Below are 17766 nucleotides of genomic sequence, written 5' to 3' on the forward strand. Positions count from 1 at the left end.
TTAATCTACTTAGCTAAGCTACCTTTGCTTTTTTCTCAAAGAAAAAAAGGGAACTGTATTAAGTCGTTATGAATATAATTTGAAAATTTAGGTAAACTCCACTATTTCAGGTAAATTGAAGGAAAAGAGTCTGAATGATAGAATACTGTTGAGGATGTATAATTTCATTACACTGTATTTAATATTCTTGAATATAGTTTTAAATTGTATTTTTAAAGAGTACATAGATAAGGTAAATTGTAATAGTATAAAATGTTGCACAGTGAAGTGAGTACTTTTCCCCAGAAGTAATCACTATTAATGATTTCTTGTAGAACTTTTCAGAGATATTTGTTGTGTGTACACGCATTAACACCCCCCCACCCAATTATACATGAAACGAACAAACTATATACACCTTTTCACCTTGCTCTGTTATATTTTATGTTGTAAATATTCCATATTATCCCATATAAAACCATTTCTTTCTTTTTAATGACTGAAGTATTCCATTATGTGGACATGTTATAATTTATTAAACCAGACTCCTAATAATGTATGTTTAGATTATTTCCAGGTTTTTACTTCTAACAATTTGACTGCAGGAACTGTTCTTATAATCACATATTTGTTCACATGTTGAGAGTATTTCTATAGGTTAATTGCCTAAAGTGAAATAGCTAGATCACAGGATACATGCATTTTTAAAACTTTTGAGAGGTATTACAAATCTCAGAGATTTTTTTGCCAGATAAAAACATATGAGAGTCTCTTTCCCTGTATCTTTTTTTCTTTTAAAATAAATTTATTTTTGGCTGCATTGGGTCTTTGTTGCTGCACATGGGCTTTCTCTAGTTGCGGTGAGCTGGGGCTACTCTTTCTTGCAGTGTGTGGGCTTCTCATTGCGGTGGCTTCTCCTGTTGCGGAGCACAGGCTCTAGGCACGTGGGCTTCAGTAGTTGTGGCACGCGGGCTCAGTAGTTGTGGCTTGCGGGCTTTAGAGCGCAGCCTCAGTAGTTGTGGCACACGGGCTTAGTTGCTCCCTGGCATGTGGGATCTTCCCAGACCAGGGCTCAAACCCGTGTCTCCTGCGTTGGCAGGTGGATTTTTAACCACTGAGCCACCTGGGAAGTCCTCTTTTCCTGTATCTTCCCCAGCTTAGCATGTTATCAAGTTTTGCGATCTGTGCTAATTTGAAAGATGAAAAATGGTATTTTGCAGTTTTTTTAATTTGCATTTTTAAGTTATGAGTAAGGTTGAGCATCTCTTTATTTTTAAAAATCATTTGTATTTTTTTTCCTTTTGAACTGTCTATTCATATCCTTAGACTTATTTTCCCCCCAGTTAGATTACTTGGTTTTTTCCATACTGACTTATAAATGCTCTTTCTGTATTAAGGAAAATAATCTCTTGATGTATGTACTATAAAATGTTTTCTCCCAATCAAGCAGTTACATTTTTGTCTTTGTAACATTACATTTATGACAAACTTTCAACATTCTTCTGTAGTAAAATTTATCAGTGTTTTCTTATAAGGTGCCTATGGCTTTATGACCTAGAAAGACCTTTTGGGTTCAGAGATTATAAAAATATTTTCCCATGTTTTCTTCTACTATTTCTATGGTTTTACTCTTCTTGTGTGTGTGATATAATTTTTGGTCCATATGAAACTTATTTATCTTTAGGAGTTAAGTAGGGATGCAACTTTATTTTTTTCCCAGCAGAATATCTGGTTGTCACATCACGAGTTATTTTTAAAAATTAGTCTTTTTCTTACTGATTTAAAACGCAACCTGTATCACTATATTAAATCTTCACATCTTTAGGTTTTTGGCTTCTGTTCTGTTTCATTAACCCATCTGTCTAATCGTATGCCATTGCCAAACTCTTAATTATTACAGCTGTATCATGTTTTAATACTTGATAGGCCTTGTTGCCCCCGCCTTTCCTCTTTTTCAGAATTTTCCTGGCTATTCTTGCATGTTTGTTTTTCCATGTGAAATTTAGAATCAGCTTGTCTGGTTCCCAAAAATGTCCTGTTGCCATTTTTTATTGGGATAGTATTAAATTTATAGACTAATTTTGGAAGAATTGACACCTTTACAATATTGAGTCTTCCTATCCAAGAACAGGGTATGTTTTTCTTCATTAGGCCTTTTAATGTTAAGTTATTCCTGGATACTTTATCTTTTTAAGTTATTCTTGTGAATATAGTATCTTCTGTATTTTTTGCTTGTTTGTATATGGGAAAGTTATTGATTTTTATATATTTTTCTTATCTGCCAACTTGCCGAATTCTTATTTCTAGTCATTTACCAGGTATTCCCTTGTTCTAGGGATATATAATCATATCTGAAATTGATAAGGATTTTGTCCTTTTCTTTCTAATTTTATATGTCTTGTTTCTTTCTCTCGTTTAATACATCTGCTAGTATTGTCACTAGACAATACTTTATTCTATTCTGTTTAGCTAGAACAGTGCTAAAAATACTAGTGCTGATAGTGGGCATTCCATGATGTTGGTTCTTGGCTTGAGATTTATATTTATCATGTAAAAGTGGTAGCTGGCTATGTTATCAGAATTATCTTTCTAGATGATCATTTATTTTTCATTCCTTAATCTATGGCTATGATGAGTTATATTAATAGTTTAATACTGAACTATCCTTGCCTTTCCAATATGAATCTCACTGAAGTCATGGTGTACTATGTTTTTTGGATTCTGTTTGATAATATTTTATGTGGTATTGTTATATCAGCATTTATAAAAAGAGTAGTTTATGGTTATATTCTTTTTGTCAGATTTTGAAATAATTATTATACTGGCTTTAATGCTTTTAAATGTATGAATAACTTCAATTAAGCTAATTTTATTAGTGAAAATTCTTAGGGCAGTATTTTTCAAACTTTTTTGACTATGACCCAGAGAACTGTATTTTATAGCATGATCTGTGTATATGTGTGTGTGTATAAATTAACAGTCAAACATTTTACAACAGCACTTACTTGCTTACTTACTTACCCTGTATGATATAGTCTATTATTTTCTATTCCATTTATTTACTATAAAAAAATATTAGTCATAGCCCACTAATAGTCACTAAAGAGTCACAAACTGCCGTTTAAAAAACACTGACTTAGGTTCCAGTTTCAAAAAATAAATGAGTGTAATTAATTTATCAGTTGTTGATAATATACTTGCTTCATGAGATGATGATCATGAAAACAGTTATAAATTGTATGGTGCTATTCAAATGTGAATCATTTACTGACCTTATTAACACACTTCCTGTCAAATAATAAGTACTTCATCTTGAATGATTACTCATAGACTTGGAAATTTGTTCTTTAAAATTGTTCTTTCAGTTTGTTTAGCAAATTTCATGTTGAAAGTATTTTTTCAGAAAACCTGACCTGGACCCTCCCATATTATGAAATACCATTGTGTGAAATAGTGAGACCTATTATTATATCATCAAGGGGATAATTATGCTAATATATACTACATCTTTTTGTTCACTTTGGTTTACTTACTGATTTTCTTTACCAGGAATGTCTGAATCTGAGCAGGCTCTTAAAGGTACTTCTCAAATTAAGTTACTCTCATCTGAAGATATAGAAGGGATGCGGCTCGTATGTAGGGTAAGAGTTTTTTTCTCCCCGCCGTGGGATAGAACATGCTTAAGTAGTTATAACACATGAAGTCAATGATTTGCTCATTTATAAAGGTAGCAAATATTACATAGTAAAACTGTGACTAGCCATATTTACTTTATTTTTAAATTTATTTTTTTGAAGTATAGTTGCTTTACAATGTTGTGTTAATTTCTGCTGTACAGCAGAGTGACTCAGTTATACATACATTCTTTTTTATATTCTTTTCCATTATGGTTTATTCCAGGATATTGAATATAGTTCCCTGTGCTGTACAGTAGGACCTTGTTGTTTATCCATTCTACATGTAATAGTTATTTTCTGTGGTTCTTTGAGGAAAATCATTCATCTATTCTTTTATTTCCCTCCCTTCCCTTCCCCATTGTAGAATTGTGAGAAGCCTCAAACTTCATCAGTTCATTATTGTTTAGGTTACTTAGGATGTACATTTTCACATAGAAATCAGTCAGACGTACTTATTAAGCTATTTTCTAGTTAGCCCAATTTTATTTCTATGTTTACACACACATGCATACACATTTATTAATGAGTGTTAGGAATACATACAAATGGTTGTAAAATGAAAATTCAGGATTATAATATTCAAGGTGAGGTTCGTCTTATTAATATCCTACAAAATCTAAGTTAGTCCAAAGGGTACAGATTTCTATTTCTATTTGTATTTCATTTCTTCTTGAATGTATGAAGTGTTTCTCTTTTACAGCTTGCCAGAGAAGTACTGGACATTGCTGCTGGGATGATTAAACCAGGTGTAACTACTGAAGAAATAGATCATGCTGTACACTTAGTAAGAATTTTAATTTTATGCTTTGAAAAATTTTTTCATACTGTTAGATGTTTTAGACTTCTAAAAATTAAGTAAACCTAAGTTCTGAATATCTACACTTGGCTAATTTGAAAGCAAATTTTTCACTTTGTTTCAAGTATAGAAAGTATTCAACAGTCATTATTCCCATCTTTAAGTATCTGTGGTATTGGGGTCTGAGGTAAGCTTGAAATATCTTGTTTCTGAAACCTCACATTTCATAACATTTTAGTTTAGCTTTTATACGATGATTAGCTTTATTAGCGCTTTAAGTAAATCACACTACCACATGCATCAAATATTTTGAAATAAAAAAGAATATAACTTCTGAAACTAGATTAGTAGGAAAAAATCTTCCTTTTTATATCTGTAATAACAAGGCCACAAACAGACCAGATACATGTTTGTAGTAAATATGGTATAGGTATACTTTTAAAATAAAGATAGCTTATCCACCAAAGAGAGACCTTAAAACCCTTTAGTAAATAAATATTCATGATCATAAAAAAAAAACAAAAAAAATTACCCTACAGTAAATGAGTACGCACATGGTATGATTAGGTTGTTCACAGTTGAAGAGCAATAATTAGTTAATAAATCACATGGAAAACTAATTAAACCTGCTCTGGTAATCAAACAAATGCAAGTCATAAAGACCTACTAAATTAGTAAGTATTTTAAAGATGTTTATGTCCATTGCCTATGGGAAGATGGTGAAATAGGTACTCCTTTGCATGGTGGTGGTATTGTAAATTGGAACTATCCTTTTGGAAGGAAATTTGACAATGTGTCTTGAGCTATAAAAATGTTTAGAACATTTTTTTATTTGGAATTTTAATCCTGATTTTTAGGTATTGTTCCATATGTTATAAAGTACAGTTGACCCTTGAACAACACAGGTTTGAACTGCATGGATCTTCTTTTTTTTTTTTTTTTTTTTTAGTATTTATTTATTTATTTGGTTGCACCAGGTCTTAGTTGCAGTAGGCTCCTTAGTTGCAGCTCCAGGGGTCCTTAGTTGCTGCTCGCCAGCTTCTTAGTTGCGGCAGGTGAGCTCCTTAGTTGTGGCATGCATGTGGGATCTAATTCCCTGACCAGGGATCGAACCCGGGCCCCCTGCATTGGGAGCGCAGAGTCTTATCCACTGCGCCACCAGGGAAGTCCCTGCATGGATCTTCTCATATGTGAATTTTTTTCAATAAATATATATATCTACTGTAAATGTATTTTCTCTTCCTTTCGATTTTTAAAAAAAATTTAATTAAAAATTAAAAAAAATTCTTTGGCCTCACCACGTGGCATTCTTTTTTTCTTATGATTTTTAAAATAGTATTTTCTTTTCTCTAGCTTACTTTATTGTAAGAGTACAGTATATAATACAAAGAATTATATAATATAAAGAATACAGTATATAACACATACAAAATATGTGTTAAACTGTCTGTTATTGGTAAGGTCAACAGTAGGGTATTAGTAAAGTTTTGGGGGAGTCAAGTTATATGTGGAATTTGGACTGCACCGGGGGTCAGTGCCCCTCCCCCACCCCCTGTGGCCCCAAGTTGTTCAAGTGTCAGCTGTATGTGGTATGCATTAATAGCAGTTTGAATGCTTCCTATAGGCCAGGTGCTCTTTTACGTGCTTCTTTTATTAACTCATTTAATTTCCCCAGCAACTCTATGAGATAGATGCTACTGTCATCTCCATCTTATAGGCAAGGAAACTGAGGCAGAGAGAGGTTAAGTTGCCCAGGGTTACACAACTTGAAAGTAATGGAGTTGGCATTTTCAGTCAACGCAATCTGCTTCTGTGTGCTCTTAACTAGTATTTATACTGCTGTAAGAAATACAGAAGCATATCGTTAAATATAAGGAAAAATGATAGGCATGTAGTTATTGATCATAATATTTTTTTGTAATTGAGGAAACTAATATAAATTTTCAATAATAGAATTGCCAATAAAATTATAGTACATTCCACAAATTGCATTTTAGGCAACTATTTTAAAATTATTAGTATGAAGACTGTGGCAGTGTGGAAAGAGAAATTATGTATGCTATGACTACCGCTGTATAAAAATATCCAAGTAAAATAAGACTTATTTGTGGAGAACCAGATCATTTTCTTAGAGGTTCCTTTGTTATTCCACATGAATGTAGTGGTTAAAATGTCTCAGGGAATACTTTACCATCTCTTAATTATTACTAGTATTTTTTAATTTTTATTACTTTTATTTTATTATTAGGGATAGAGGCTTGTTTCTATATAAGAAATTATAATTACATTAAATGTGCACATTAGTTTTAAATTTAAAATTTAAATAATATGTTTTTCATAAGGAGTAGGTAATTCTAAAATAAAATCTTCATATAGTGACATCTGTATATGTTTGTAAATATTTGAAATATGTGAATTTTCTTTTCCTTTGTGATTATCAAGTAAACTGGTTTGCCTGTGGTCTGACTTACAAACCCTACTATTTATCTACTGTTTAAGGTAATAGCTACTAGTATTTCTAAAATAAAATCTTAAATAAGTTCTTCATTAGGAGCATTTTTACAACAAAATTTTCCACATTTTTCAAATTTTAAAATCTGATTAATTGTATACAGATTAACTTTTTCTTTTGCACATTCCAGATTATTCTCTCCGTATTTTTAATTTATTATAGGCATGCATTGCAAGAAATTGCTATCCTTCTCCCCTGAATTATTATAATTTCCCAAAGTCTTGTTGTACTTCAGTGAATGAAGTGATCTGCCATGGAATTCCAGACAGACGGCCCTTGCAAGAAGGTGATATTGTTAATGGTAAGAAATAAGTGTGACTTTTGTCACTGTTAGCAAAGAAACAGCAAGGCTTTGGGAGTCTAATAGTGACTTGCATTTTCTTCACTTGCTTCCTGTCTTTAACTTACTTTTTTCATATTTAAAACTTAAAATAAATTGAAAATCTCTGGAAACCTATTTTATTGTTTCAAGATATTTAACTGCTTTCAAGGTGCTTCTAGTATGATGTGTTTGATACAGGTTCTTTAATGCAGATGATCATTATGTGATTGGTAAATAGGGGAAAGATGTCAGTGAAGTGTGGAAGTAATGTTGATTCAAGTGGGATTTTTTTTTTCTTATTCCTTTTAGTCCACTATTGGTTTTGAAGAAATCAGGGCAGGCTTTCTTACAGATAAAGAGAAATCATTAGTAATATATGAAGGTCTTAAGAAAAACAGCTAAAAATTCTGCAGAAGTATTGTCCTTGATGTAAGAAGTTCAGAAAGTGGCTTTAGGGACCACTGTGTTAAGCTATTTTGGGAAACTCCAAGTGTAGAGAAAGAAGCTGCAAAAAACATTTTCCTCTGTGATTGAAAAAATGTTGATGAATTAGGCTCCCCTCGATGGTATTTTTAATATTGATGAACTTGGTCTCTTTAGTAATCAGATATCTTCAAGGATCTATATATCAAACAAGGAAGCCTGAGCCCAGGTGTTAAAGGCTACGGAGAATGGACCAGCTGTGATGCTGGCTGTGAATGGTAGTGGGGACTTGACCAACACTGTTTTTATATGAATTGTTTTTGTTTCAGTTAGAGTATCTGTTTATAAAGTTCCGTAAGTTTTGAGGGGTCTGCCCAATGCTGTTTTTCATATATAAGCCCTATTATTTTTATTACACACATAATGTATGAGGTTTTTCAGGAACGTGTGTGTTGTGCTAGAGCCAACACACCTATACTGCGAGATTTTAAGTGGATTGAAAATTTATGGTTTAAGAATACTCATTTAATGTGCTCCGTAAGATACACTTAGTGTAGTTTAGTGGTGTAGTGGTAATCTGTATTTTTAAACATGGGAATAGTCACAAATAAGTGAAAGGCAAATGAGTCTTTGAAAAATAAGGGTAGAATAGTGTAAATGTTTCTATTTATTGATTCACTAGGATGAGGAAAAAGTTGTTAAAGATAACGAATGAAAGCAGTATTTCCTGTTTAATGTCAGAATGTGGCAAAGTCCTTCATTTAACGTTCTTAACTTGGGTCATTGATCTTGCATGAATGTATCCGGGGATACATTTTTCTTCTGCTGTAAATGATCTAACCACTGCTGTAAGAGTATTAAAGCGCACCGTCTGGCTTGTGCTGCGAGACCACGGACCTGTTTTCCACAGTGAGTTCAGTTGCATTACAGACAAGAAGTGTCTCTTGGGCATTAAGTATGTATTCATTGGTGGCACTTGCGAATGCAGAAGTTATCTTTCTCATTAAGCTGCTTGATTCTGTCATGTTGGCGAAAGTTAACTTCAATTTTGAGATAAAAAACAAGTGTGGTCTTTATGTTTGCACATTCTTTTGCAGTGGACATCACTCTTTATCGCAATGGTTATCATGGGGACCTGAATGAGACGTTTTTTGTTGGAGACGTGGATGAGGGAGCTCGGAAACTGGTTCAGACCACGTATGAGTGCCTGATGCAAGCCATTGATGCAGGTCAGGCTCAGTGCTGGGCACCCGCTGGTGCTACTGTGTGGTGTGGGCCTTGAGTGACCTGTCACTGTACTGTGCATGCCTCATCCCTCCCAGCTGTGCCTCTACCCTACCTGAGTTAGCTTTGGGTTTGGCAGTAGTAGGTTTAAGGATGATTTGGGAATCTGTTGATGAGGATGGACCGGATTATTGCTTATTCCTTTGACTCTTCTATGATTTATCTTCCTTTTCTCTGACTGATAAATGAGGAGGAATGCGTGGATACTTTTTTTTTTTCTAACGTCTTTATTGGAATATAATTGCTTTACAATGTTGTGTTAGTTTCTGCTGTAAAACAAAGTGAATAAGCTATATGTATATATATATATATCCCCATATCTCCTCCCTCTTGCGCCTCCCTCCGACCCTCCCTATCCTACCCCTCTAGGTGGTCACAAAGCACCAAGCTGATCTCCCTGTGCTATGCAGCTGCTTCCCACTAGCTATCTGTTTTACATTTGGTAGTGTATATATGTCAATGCTACTCTCTTACTTCGTCCCAGGTTCCCTTTCCCCCTCCCTGTGTCAAGTCCATTCTCTACGTCTGCGTCTTTATTCCTGTCCTGCCCCTAGGTTCATGAGAACCATTTTTTTTAAAATTCCATATATATGTGTTAACATACAGTATTTGTTTTTCTCTTTCTGACTTGTGGATAGTTCTTGAGTGCAACTTTTCTTCTACTTTTTAATTATTTTGTGAAAGAGTGCGTTAGATTATAAGAGAAAAATGAGTGATCTTCCTTTACGCTTGCCTCTCTTTTTTTTTTATCTCTCTTCTCCAGGGGTGTCCACTTTTTTTTTTTTCTAAATAAATTTACTTATTTTTGGCTGTGTTGGGTCTTTGTTGCTGCACGCAGGCTTTCTCTAGCTGCGGCGAGCGGGGGCTACTCTTCGTTGCAGTGCGCGGGCTTCTCATTGCGGTGGCTTCTCTTGTTGTGGAGCACGGGCTCTAGGCACACGGGCTCAGTAGTTGTGGCTCACGGGCTCTAGAGCGCAGTCTCAGTAGTTGTGGTGCACGGGCTTAGTTGCTCTGTGTCCTGTGGGATCTTCCCGGACCAGGGCTTGAACCCGTGTCCCCTGCATTGGCAGGTGGATTCTTAACCACTGTGCCACCAGGGAAGTTCCGAGAGGTGTCCACTTTTAACATTTAGGTTTTTTTCTCTGCAGTACGTTAATACACACATAGAAACACACATAACTGTATGTATGTGTTTAGTTAGGTTAAATGGAATCATAAGATTTGCAGTGTTCTATAATTTGGTACTTTTCAACCAGTAATATCTTAGAGGTCTTTCCATATTAGAGTACGTACGTACCTGCATGCATAGATCTCCATTCTTTTAATGGCTATATATTATATTCCACAGTATAAAAATTTCTACAACTATTCCCCTACTGGATTTTGGTGTTTTCCATATATCTTGCTATTGCAGTGAATAATATCTTTGGGTAGAGGTGTATTTCTGTGGAATTTTTCTCACATACAACAGTTCATGCAGGTTTTTTAAAATTTATGCAGTATCTTGTGAGGAAAGAGAAGGAGAGTCTTGTTGCAAATGTTAACAGACTATTACAAAGGACAGTTTGAGGGCAAATAATGTTTCAGTTAAAATCCACAGCATTTCAACCTTATTGTTCAGTGTGTTATCCACCCCCCCCACCCCCTGTTAAATAAATCTGATATATCATCAACAATGTATTGGACAGGACAGGGTTCTTAGGCAAACATATAGGATATGATGCAATTTTTACTAATTTAATGAAGTCAGAGGAATGAAAAATGAAAGCATGTGATTATTTTTATATATCAATATGTGAGATATTCTTTTTTTTTTTAAATACATGTTTTTTTAAATTTTTTTTTAAAGTTTAATTTTTTTTTTTTTAATTTATTTATGGCTGTGTTGGGTCTTCGCTTCTGTGCGAGGGCTTTCTCTAGTTGCGGCAAGCGGGGGCCACTCTTCATCGCGGTGCGTGGGCCTCTCACTATCGCGGCCTCCCTTGTTGCGGAACACAGGCTCCAGACGCGCAGGCTCAGTAATTGTGGCTCACGGGCCTAGTTGCTCCGCGGCATGTGGGATCTTCCCAGACCAGGGCTCGAACCTTGTCCGCTGCATTGGCAGGCAGACTCTCAACCACTGCGCCACCAGGGAAGCCCTGTGAGATATTCTTTTCCTTATTTTTCACTGTTGATTATACTTAAAAACTTTGATATTCTCTGTGGTATTGTGAGATGAGGACTTTAATATTTAGTTTCTCATTTTGGAAGCTTTAGTTTTAAATCATTTTTAGGGTTTCTGTGTTCAATGTTTATGTCCCTTTTGCTTCTCTCTGAGTTGATTGAAATAACCAGACAGCTGGAATGTTGTTTTACAGTGACGCAGGAATAAAACTTGCTAAGAAACTACAAGAAACCAAAGTCTTCATTAACAGTAGACAGGCAAGAATAGAAGTTGCTTCATCTCTGGAAAGTGCTATTAACACTTTTGTGTGTATCATTCCTGCCTCTTGTTTTCCCGTAATTTGGCTGCCCACCCTGGTGCAGAGCACTAGAGAGCTTGACCAACTATGAAATTAGCCTTCTAGAATAGGGCTTCTCAGTCTACATGCTGATGGCATTTTGAGTCTGATGATTCTTTGCTGTGGGAGCCTGTCCTGTGTACTGTAGGGTGCTTAGCAGCTTTCCTGGTCTCTACCCACTAGAGGCCGTTTGCACCACCACTCCTCGTTGTGACAACCAGAAATGTCTCCAGATATTATGAAGTGTACTTCCCTGGGACCAGAATTCCCTCTGGCTTGAGAATTAGGGGAGAAGTCTCCTCTCTCACCCTCCGTCATTATTGTTGAACAGTTTATTGTGTGTTGTGCACCATGGTTAAAATTTTCCTTTCCTCCCTGCTGACTGGGGCTGATAGGACAGCTTGGATGGGAATGCAAGAAAATCATTATGCAAGTCAGCATGTTCCTCAAAAATCATTAACCTCCCACCCCCCGCCAAAGAAAGTCAAGCTGGAACATGTGGTTCAGAGCAAGTAAATGTTATGAAAATGATTCCTTGAGCCGTTCTCCTGGAAATTTGATTGACTGCAGAGGATGTGTTGTGCCTGAACCTCAGGTTGGAGATGAGAGAGGCACAGTAGGGGGCTGTAGGGAGTGGGAGGACCCCCAGAACCGCGGCTAGATTCCTTAGGAGTCTCCATGCGAGGAGAGCTGTAGCAGCAATAAGAACCACTTCTTTTGGTTTTTATTTAAACAGTGGTAAGAGTCATAAAAACTAAACAGGGCTGGAAGTATACAGTGAGAAGTACCTTTCTACATCCTACTCCTAAGACCTTCTGCAGAGGCAACTGTGAATAATTTGAGAACCACTTTTATGGGGATAAAGAAGCCCAGGGGAAATGATTCCTTGAGAAATTGACCAGACTAAAACTGAGGACAAGTCAAGTTCCTTTTTGGACACTCCTTTTTCTCCTGATGTTCTTTCCTCTCTTATCTCTTCTGCTCGCTTTAATGGAAAGCACACTGACCTTAGAGAAGGCGAGGAAGAGAAGTGTGTGTTCCATTCTCTTGTTTATTCAGAGAGCGGGCGGTGCCTCTCCCGACCCCTTACTGCTGCACACGCCCTCTTCTTCTGCAGCAAAGGAGGAAACCCAGGTGCTGCTGGCTTGGATCTCAGCTTTGCCGTTTCCTGGCAGTATAGCCTCTTTGTGCTTCGGTTTCCTCACCTTGAAAGTCTCAGAACGTAGGTGTGTAAAGCCTTCAGAAAGCTTCCTGGCATAGACAGTGATTGCTTAGTAATTATTAGTTTTTCTTTCTCTTTGTCATGAGTCTTCTCTTTTCCTTTCAGTGAAACCTGGTGTTCGATACAGAGAATTGGGAAACATTATTCAGAAGCATGCCCAAGCAAATGGATTTTCAGTTGTTCGAAGCTATTGTGGGCATGGAATCCACAAGCTTTTTCATACGGCCCCCAATGTACCCCACTATGCCAGTAAGTACTGTCCAAAGATTTGCTAACTATTTATTCAACAAATATTTATTCAAACATTTAACAGGACCTACTATTTTGTATTTATTAGAGTAATCTATTAGCTGTTATAAATAGACCCCCCAAAATGTATACACAAGGCACATAACAGTCCACAGCATGTGTGTTTGGTCACTCTGGGGGGGTGGAGTGGGACAGTTATTCTCTGACCCAGGCTCTTGTCACTTTCAACCTATAGCTTTCAAGGTCACTTTGGGGGTTCCCCTCCTAGTCGTACAGATACTGGGGAAGAGGAGAGAAGCATGGAGGGGTATGCTTGGGAGGTTTTAATGGGCCAGCCTGTACTTGGCATAAATCACTTACATTTACTTTTCATTGGCAGGAATTCAGTCACATGGCTACACTAACTGCAAGGGAGGTGGGGAAATGTAATCCAGCTGAGTACTCGGGAAGAAAAGGAGACTAGTAATTCTGGTGAACAGCCAATACTCTCTGCCGCATGTATTCTGATTCCTTAAATGAAATTGGTTCAGCTGGGTTTGATTTGAGTTCCCAGTACATGTCAGATACCGTATTCTTTGTTGGTATAGAGGGGAATCGACAAAGTACCTTTTCTCAAATTGAGTGCTGTCTGATAGATGAACAAAGGAAGTTTTGGGCGATTAATGTCTTACAGAAACCTTTCTCTTGGAGAGTTAAGACATGCAGGGGTGAGTCTGTAATTTAGTGCTAGAAAGGAAAACTGTCCACAATAAGTGACCTAAGAAGGAATTTAACAAATATATAGGAGTCACTGCTATGTAGACACTTTCATGTACCTCCTTGTGCTTACGTTTTTCCTCATGTGCACAATAGCAGGGAATGGTACCTACCCTAGAACTGTTACTAGGATTAAGTGAGATAATGCATGTTAGCTTTCAGAGTGATGATAATGATGATGGTGATGATATACATTATCTCATATGATCATCACAACTCTACGAATAATTTCTTAGCCCTGTTTTTAAAAAGCAGATTCTGTGTTTAGGGAAGTGATTGATTTATTCAAGTCCACACAAACTAGTAAATAAATGTCAGGTGTAGGATTGGTACCTAGGTTCTGTCTGGCTTTCTAGAGTCAGTCTTTCCCGTGCTGCCTAGTAAGGACTGAAGCAGTTTGGCGCTGGGTCTTGTGGGAGAAATAAAGATTGAGATTTTGGTTTGCTGGAGAGATGAGGAAGAGCATTCCAGGCGGTGGGGAAGCATGAATAGGTGCTTCAAGTTGAGACTGAACAGAGACAAGATAAGCTTGGGCTGAGAATTATGTGTAAGAACTAGAAATGGGCAGTGCCAGATCGAGGATATTTGACTTCATTTTAGGGATTTGTAGAACATTTTTTGGCAGAAGAATGGCAAGGTGAAATTGCCATTTGGGGAAGAAAATTTAGCAGTGGTGTCTAGAATGTATTGCAGGTGTGAGTTAGCCAGGCTTGTCAGCCTGATGCACAGTTGTTCTCGTAATCCAGATGTGAGGTGGTAAAATCTAAGACGTCAGTAGTTGTGAAGAGAAAGGGAAATGAGTGAGAAACGTCTCAACAGGAGAAGCTAGAGAAGTCACTTAAGGCACAGCATTTGACATAAATCAATAAGCATTTATTAGCAGACCTCATAGTCCTTTTTATTTCAGCTGGAATTGTGCTTGAAATAAAAGCTAGCAATAGAAAATAGGTAGCCAGCTTCATTCCTTCCTGGTGAGCCCTGTGATCGCCTGATGTGCATTGCCTTTAACAGAATGGAAGTAGCTATTCTGATGACACTGGCGTGTGCCACACGTGTACATGTGTGTGTTTTGTGTGTGGAAAAAGAGTGTGCAAGGGAGGGAATGAAAAAAGCACCCTTACTTGCAGAGGTAACAAACTTAGGTTTAGGTATGGACTAGATAGAGACTTTTTGTCTATCTGTCTTATATCTATTAATTTTTATTGGAGTAGAGTTGATTTACATTGTTGTGTTTCTGCTGTACAGCAAAGTGAATCAGTTATACATATACATATATCTACTCTTTTTTAGATTCTTTTCCCATATAGGCCATTACAGAGTATTGAGTAGAGTTCCCTGTGCTATTCAGTAGGCTCTTAGGAGTTATCTATTTAAATCAATACACAGTAGTGTGCATATGTCATAAAGAAAGATTTTTTGAAGGAAATAGAATTTATGGGAGACAGAGATACGGGTCAGTGATGATGGTGTCAGCAAAATACCATACCACCGATACACAAGAGATGGCACTTGAGTTTCATGTTAAACTATTTAATTAGAAATAAGAATTCTGAAAAAAGAAACAAGGACCCAGGTATACTTCATTTCATCCAACTGATATGTTTTTGAAAAGTCAAGTGTTAATTGGGTTTAGATAAAACAAAATATGTGTGGTCCCTTTAGGGACGTGTTAAAGGAAGCTGCTGAGAGAGTCTCTGTACTGCAGAGGCCTTTTGAAATGTAAACGATCCCTGCTTTGGCTTGTAACTTCACATTCCTAAGCACCTGAGCACAGAACCAGGAAATTGTTGTGTAACTTCCCTCCACCTCCTTCCGTGTAAGAGAAGTCCTTGTTAGATGAGAGCTTAGTGTGCTTCTTTGTCATGGTTCGGAAGTAAAGGTGATACTACCCTATCTTTAGAATATATATCACGGTAATTCTGGGAGGCAGACAGTAGAGCAGGTACACACTTTTGTAAAAGCACTCAGCAGTAGTATCTGCTATAGTGTAGTCGCTAGATGATGTATGTTTGTTTGAGTGAGCCTTGTTGAGAAGCTGAAACCATGAGTCAAGGTTAGCTGGGAGTTGTAACTTCTACAACAATGAATCAATGGCAGAAACAGGAGTGGAACTTGGATTCTCTGTATTGCAATGTCCAGTGGAAATATATATGAGGCACATATTTAATATTAAGATTTCTAGTGGTCATACTGAAAAAGTAAAAAGAGACAGATGGAGTTAATTTTATATTTTGTTTAATCCGTTACATTAAAAATATTAGCATTTCAACATTTAATCAGTGTAAAAAAAACATTGCGATATATTACATGCTTTTTTTGTCTTTGAAATCGGCATATTTTTTACATGTACATTCTGACTGGCCATTTTTCAAGTGCTTAGCTTCATGCACCCAGTTGCTGCCATACTGGACAGCACAGCTATCAATTCCTTTATCCTTTTTTCTTTCCATGACACTACACTGACTCTCTTTGACATTTTCTGTTTGATATCCCCAAGGGAATATGACCAAATCTATATATGTAGTAAATTGCATGTCATTTGGAGAGAAAGTTCATGAAATTAGAAATAAAAAGTAAAGATTATTTTTGCCCCTCAGAGTTTTATAATAATTTAGGAACTCCTGATTTGGAATCTGTAGAATAAGTGAATTATGGCAATACTTAAGATAGCGGAAAACAGCGTGATAGCTATTCACAAGGAAGGGCATGCAGGAGTGTAAACGTGCGGGTGAGGTTAGACCATACCTAGACAGAGCAGCTTGAGCAGGGTCTGTCTTGGTCGACACATGGGTTACCATCCGGAAGAACCGCCCCCTTACGCAGAAAACCCCTGAAAGCCGGTGCTTTCGCCACCTGGTGGTCAGGCAGCGCAAGTGTAGTCACCTGTTTACCGATGCTCTTATCAGTTCTTGGTTTTTATTGACAGTTTGAACTTTAAACTGGTTCTCCATTTTCGTCTGAGATTGTCTAAAAAGGCCGATCCCTGTTTAAAATTTTTGACCTTCTTGGGGAGATGGCACGCCTGGGCACTGATAGTTGAGTTTCTCACAATGATCCTGAAAAATACTTCTGTATTGGTGAACTTGGACAAAAAGTCTTTGGAGGGAGAAATGGAATTTTTGTTTCCAGTAGAAAGGAATAATCGTGTCAGCATTAAAGAAAAGTAGGTTAGTGTGCGGGGCTTTGTTCCCCTCTGAAGATAAGACAATTTACAAAACTTTTTAAAAATGGTGCAGTTGTTTCTCTGGGCTGTGCCCCCATCTCCACCCGCATCCACACCCCTACACGCACCCAAGAGCTAGGAGGCTTCTGGTGGAATTCGAAATGTCTTCTTCTTTAAAGTGTCATACCTCCATGAGTGTGGCACTTTGCTTGGTTGAATGATTGCAATTCTAACCCTGCTATAACATAAATGGGGGCACTTTTGCTTTTATAGAAGTGATAACCACATCTGAGATCCAGCCTAGGGCATCTCTGTATTTTCCTAGAGAAGACGTAAACAAAATGAAATATGCCTAGGACAATATCTGCCCCAGAGTAGGTGGTTTTCAGTAAAATCCCTGTTTGTTGAATGATCTGCTTTAAGAAAGGGGAATCAGGAGAGGAGAAAGTCATTAATTTAAGAATCACTCATGGGAATATAAGTTGTGTACTTTTCCCAGGGAGCTGCTTAACAATATGCTGTAGGTTTTTTGCTGTGTTCTGAGATTTTTTTCTTTAATTTCAGAAAATAAAGCAGTTGGAGTGATGAAGCCCGGCCACGTATTTACAATTGAACCCATGATTTGTGAAGGTGAGAGAAAGGGATGCTGTAACATTCTTTAATTGAATTTTTATTTACTTTTGGTTACTCATGATCAGATTAGTAGTCTGCTCTACTTTCTTTTTGCTTCATTTCCACTCCCTGTCCTATCTCTAACTTGATTCAGTATCATGTAGAGAACTGAAAATTGTAAAGGTTGGCAAGAAAGCAATACCTTCTCCACGGTAATTTGCCTGCTGTCAGTAGATGCTGAAGTACTTGAATCCTGGTCCCTTTTCCTAA

General features: G+C 36.9%; 1 protein-coding gene across 1 annotated transcript in view; it reads left to right on the forward strand.

The window, feature by feature from the left end:
* METAP1 (methionyl aminopeptidase 1) overlaps window positions 1–17766 on the forward strand; it is a 70140-nt gene that overhangs the window by 47337 nt on the left and 5037 nt on the right. The window contains exons 5-10 of the mRNA XM_036853019.1: window positions 3529–3620; window positions 4357–4440; window positions 7127–7265; window positions 8807–8938; window positions 12822–12965; window positions 17449–17514. Of these exons, the coding sequence (XP_036708914.1) occupies window positions 3529–3620; window positions 4357–4440; window positions 7127–7265; window positions 8807–8938; window positions 12822–12965; window positions 17449–17514 (657 nt within the window). The remainder of the gene's footprint in view (window positions 1–3528; window positions 3621–4356; window positions 4441–7126; window positions 7266–8806; window positions 8939–12821; window positions 12966–17448; window positions 17515–17766) is intronic.

Source organism: Balaenoptera musculus, chromosome 5, assembly GCF_009873245.2.
Source record: "Balaenoptera musculus isolate JJ_BM4_2016_0621 chromosome 5, mBalMus1.pri.v3, whole genome shotgun sequence".
NCBI classification, from domain to species: Eukaryota; Metazoa; Chordata; class Mammalia; order Artiodactyla; family Balaenopteridae; genus Balaenoptera; species Balaenoptera musculus.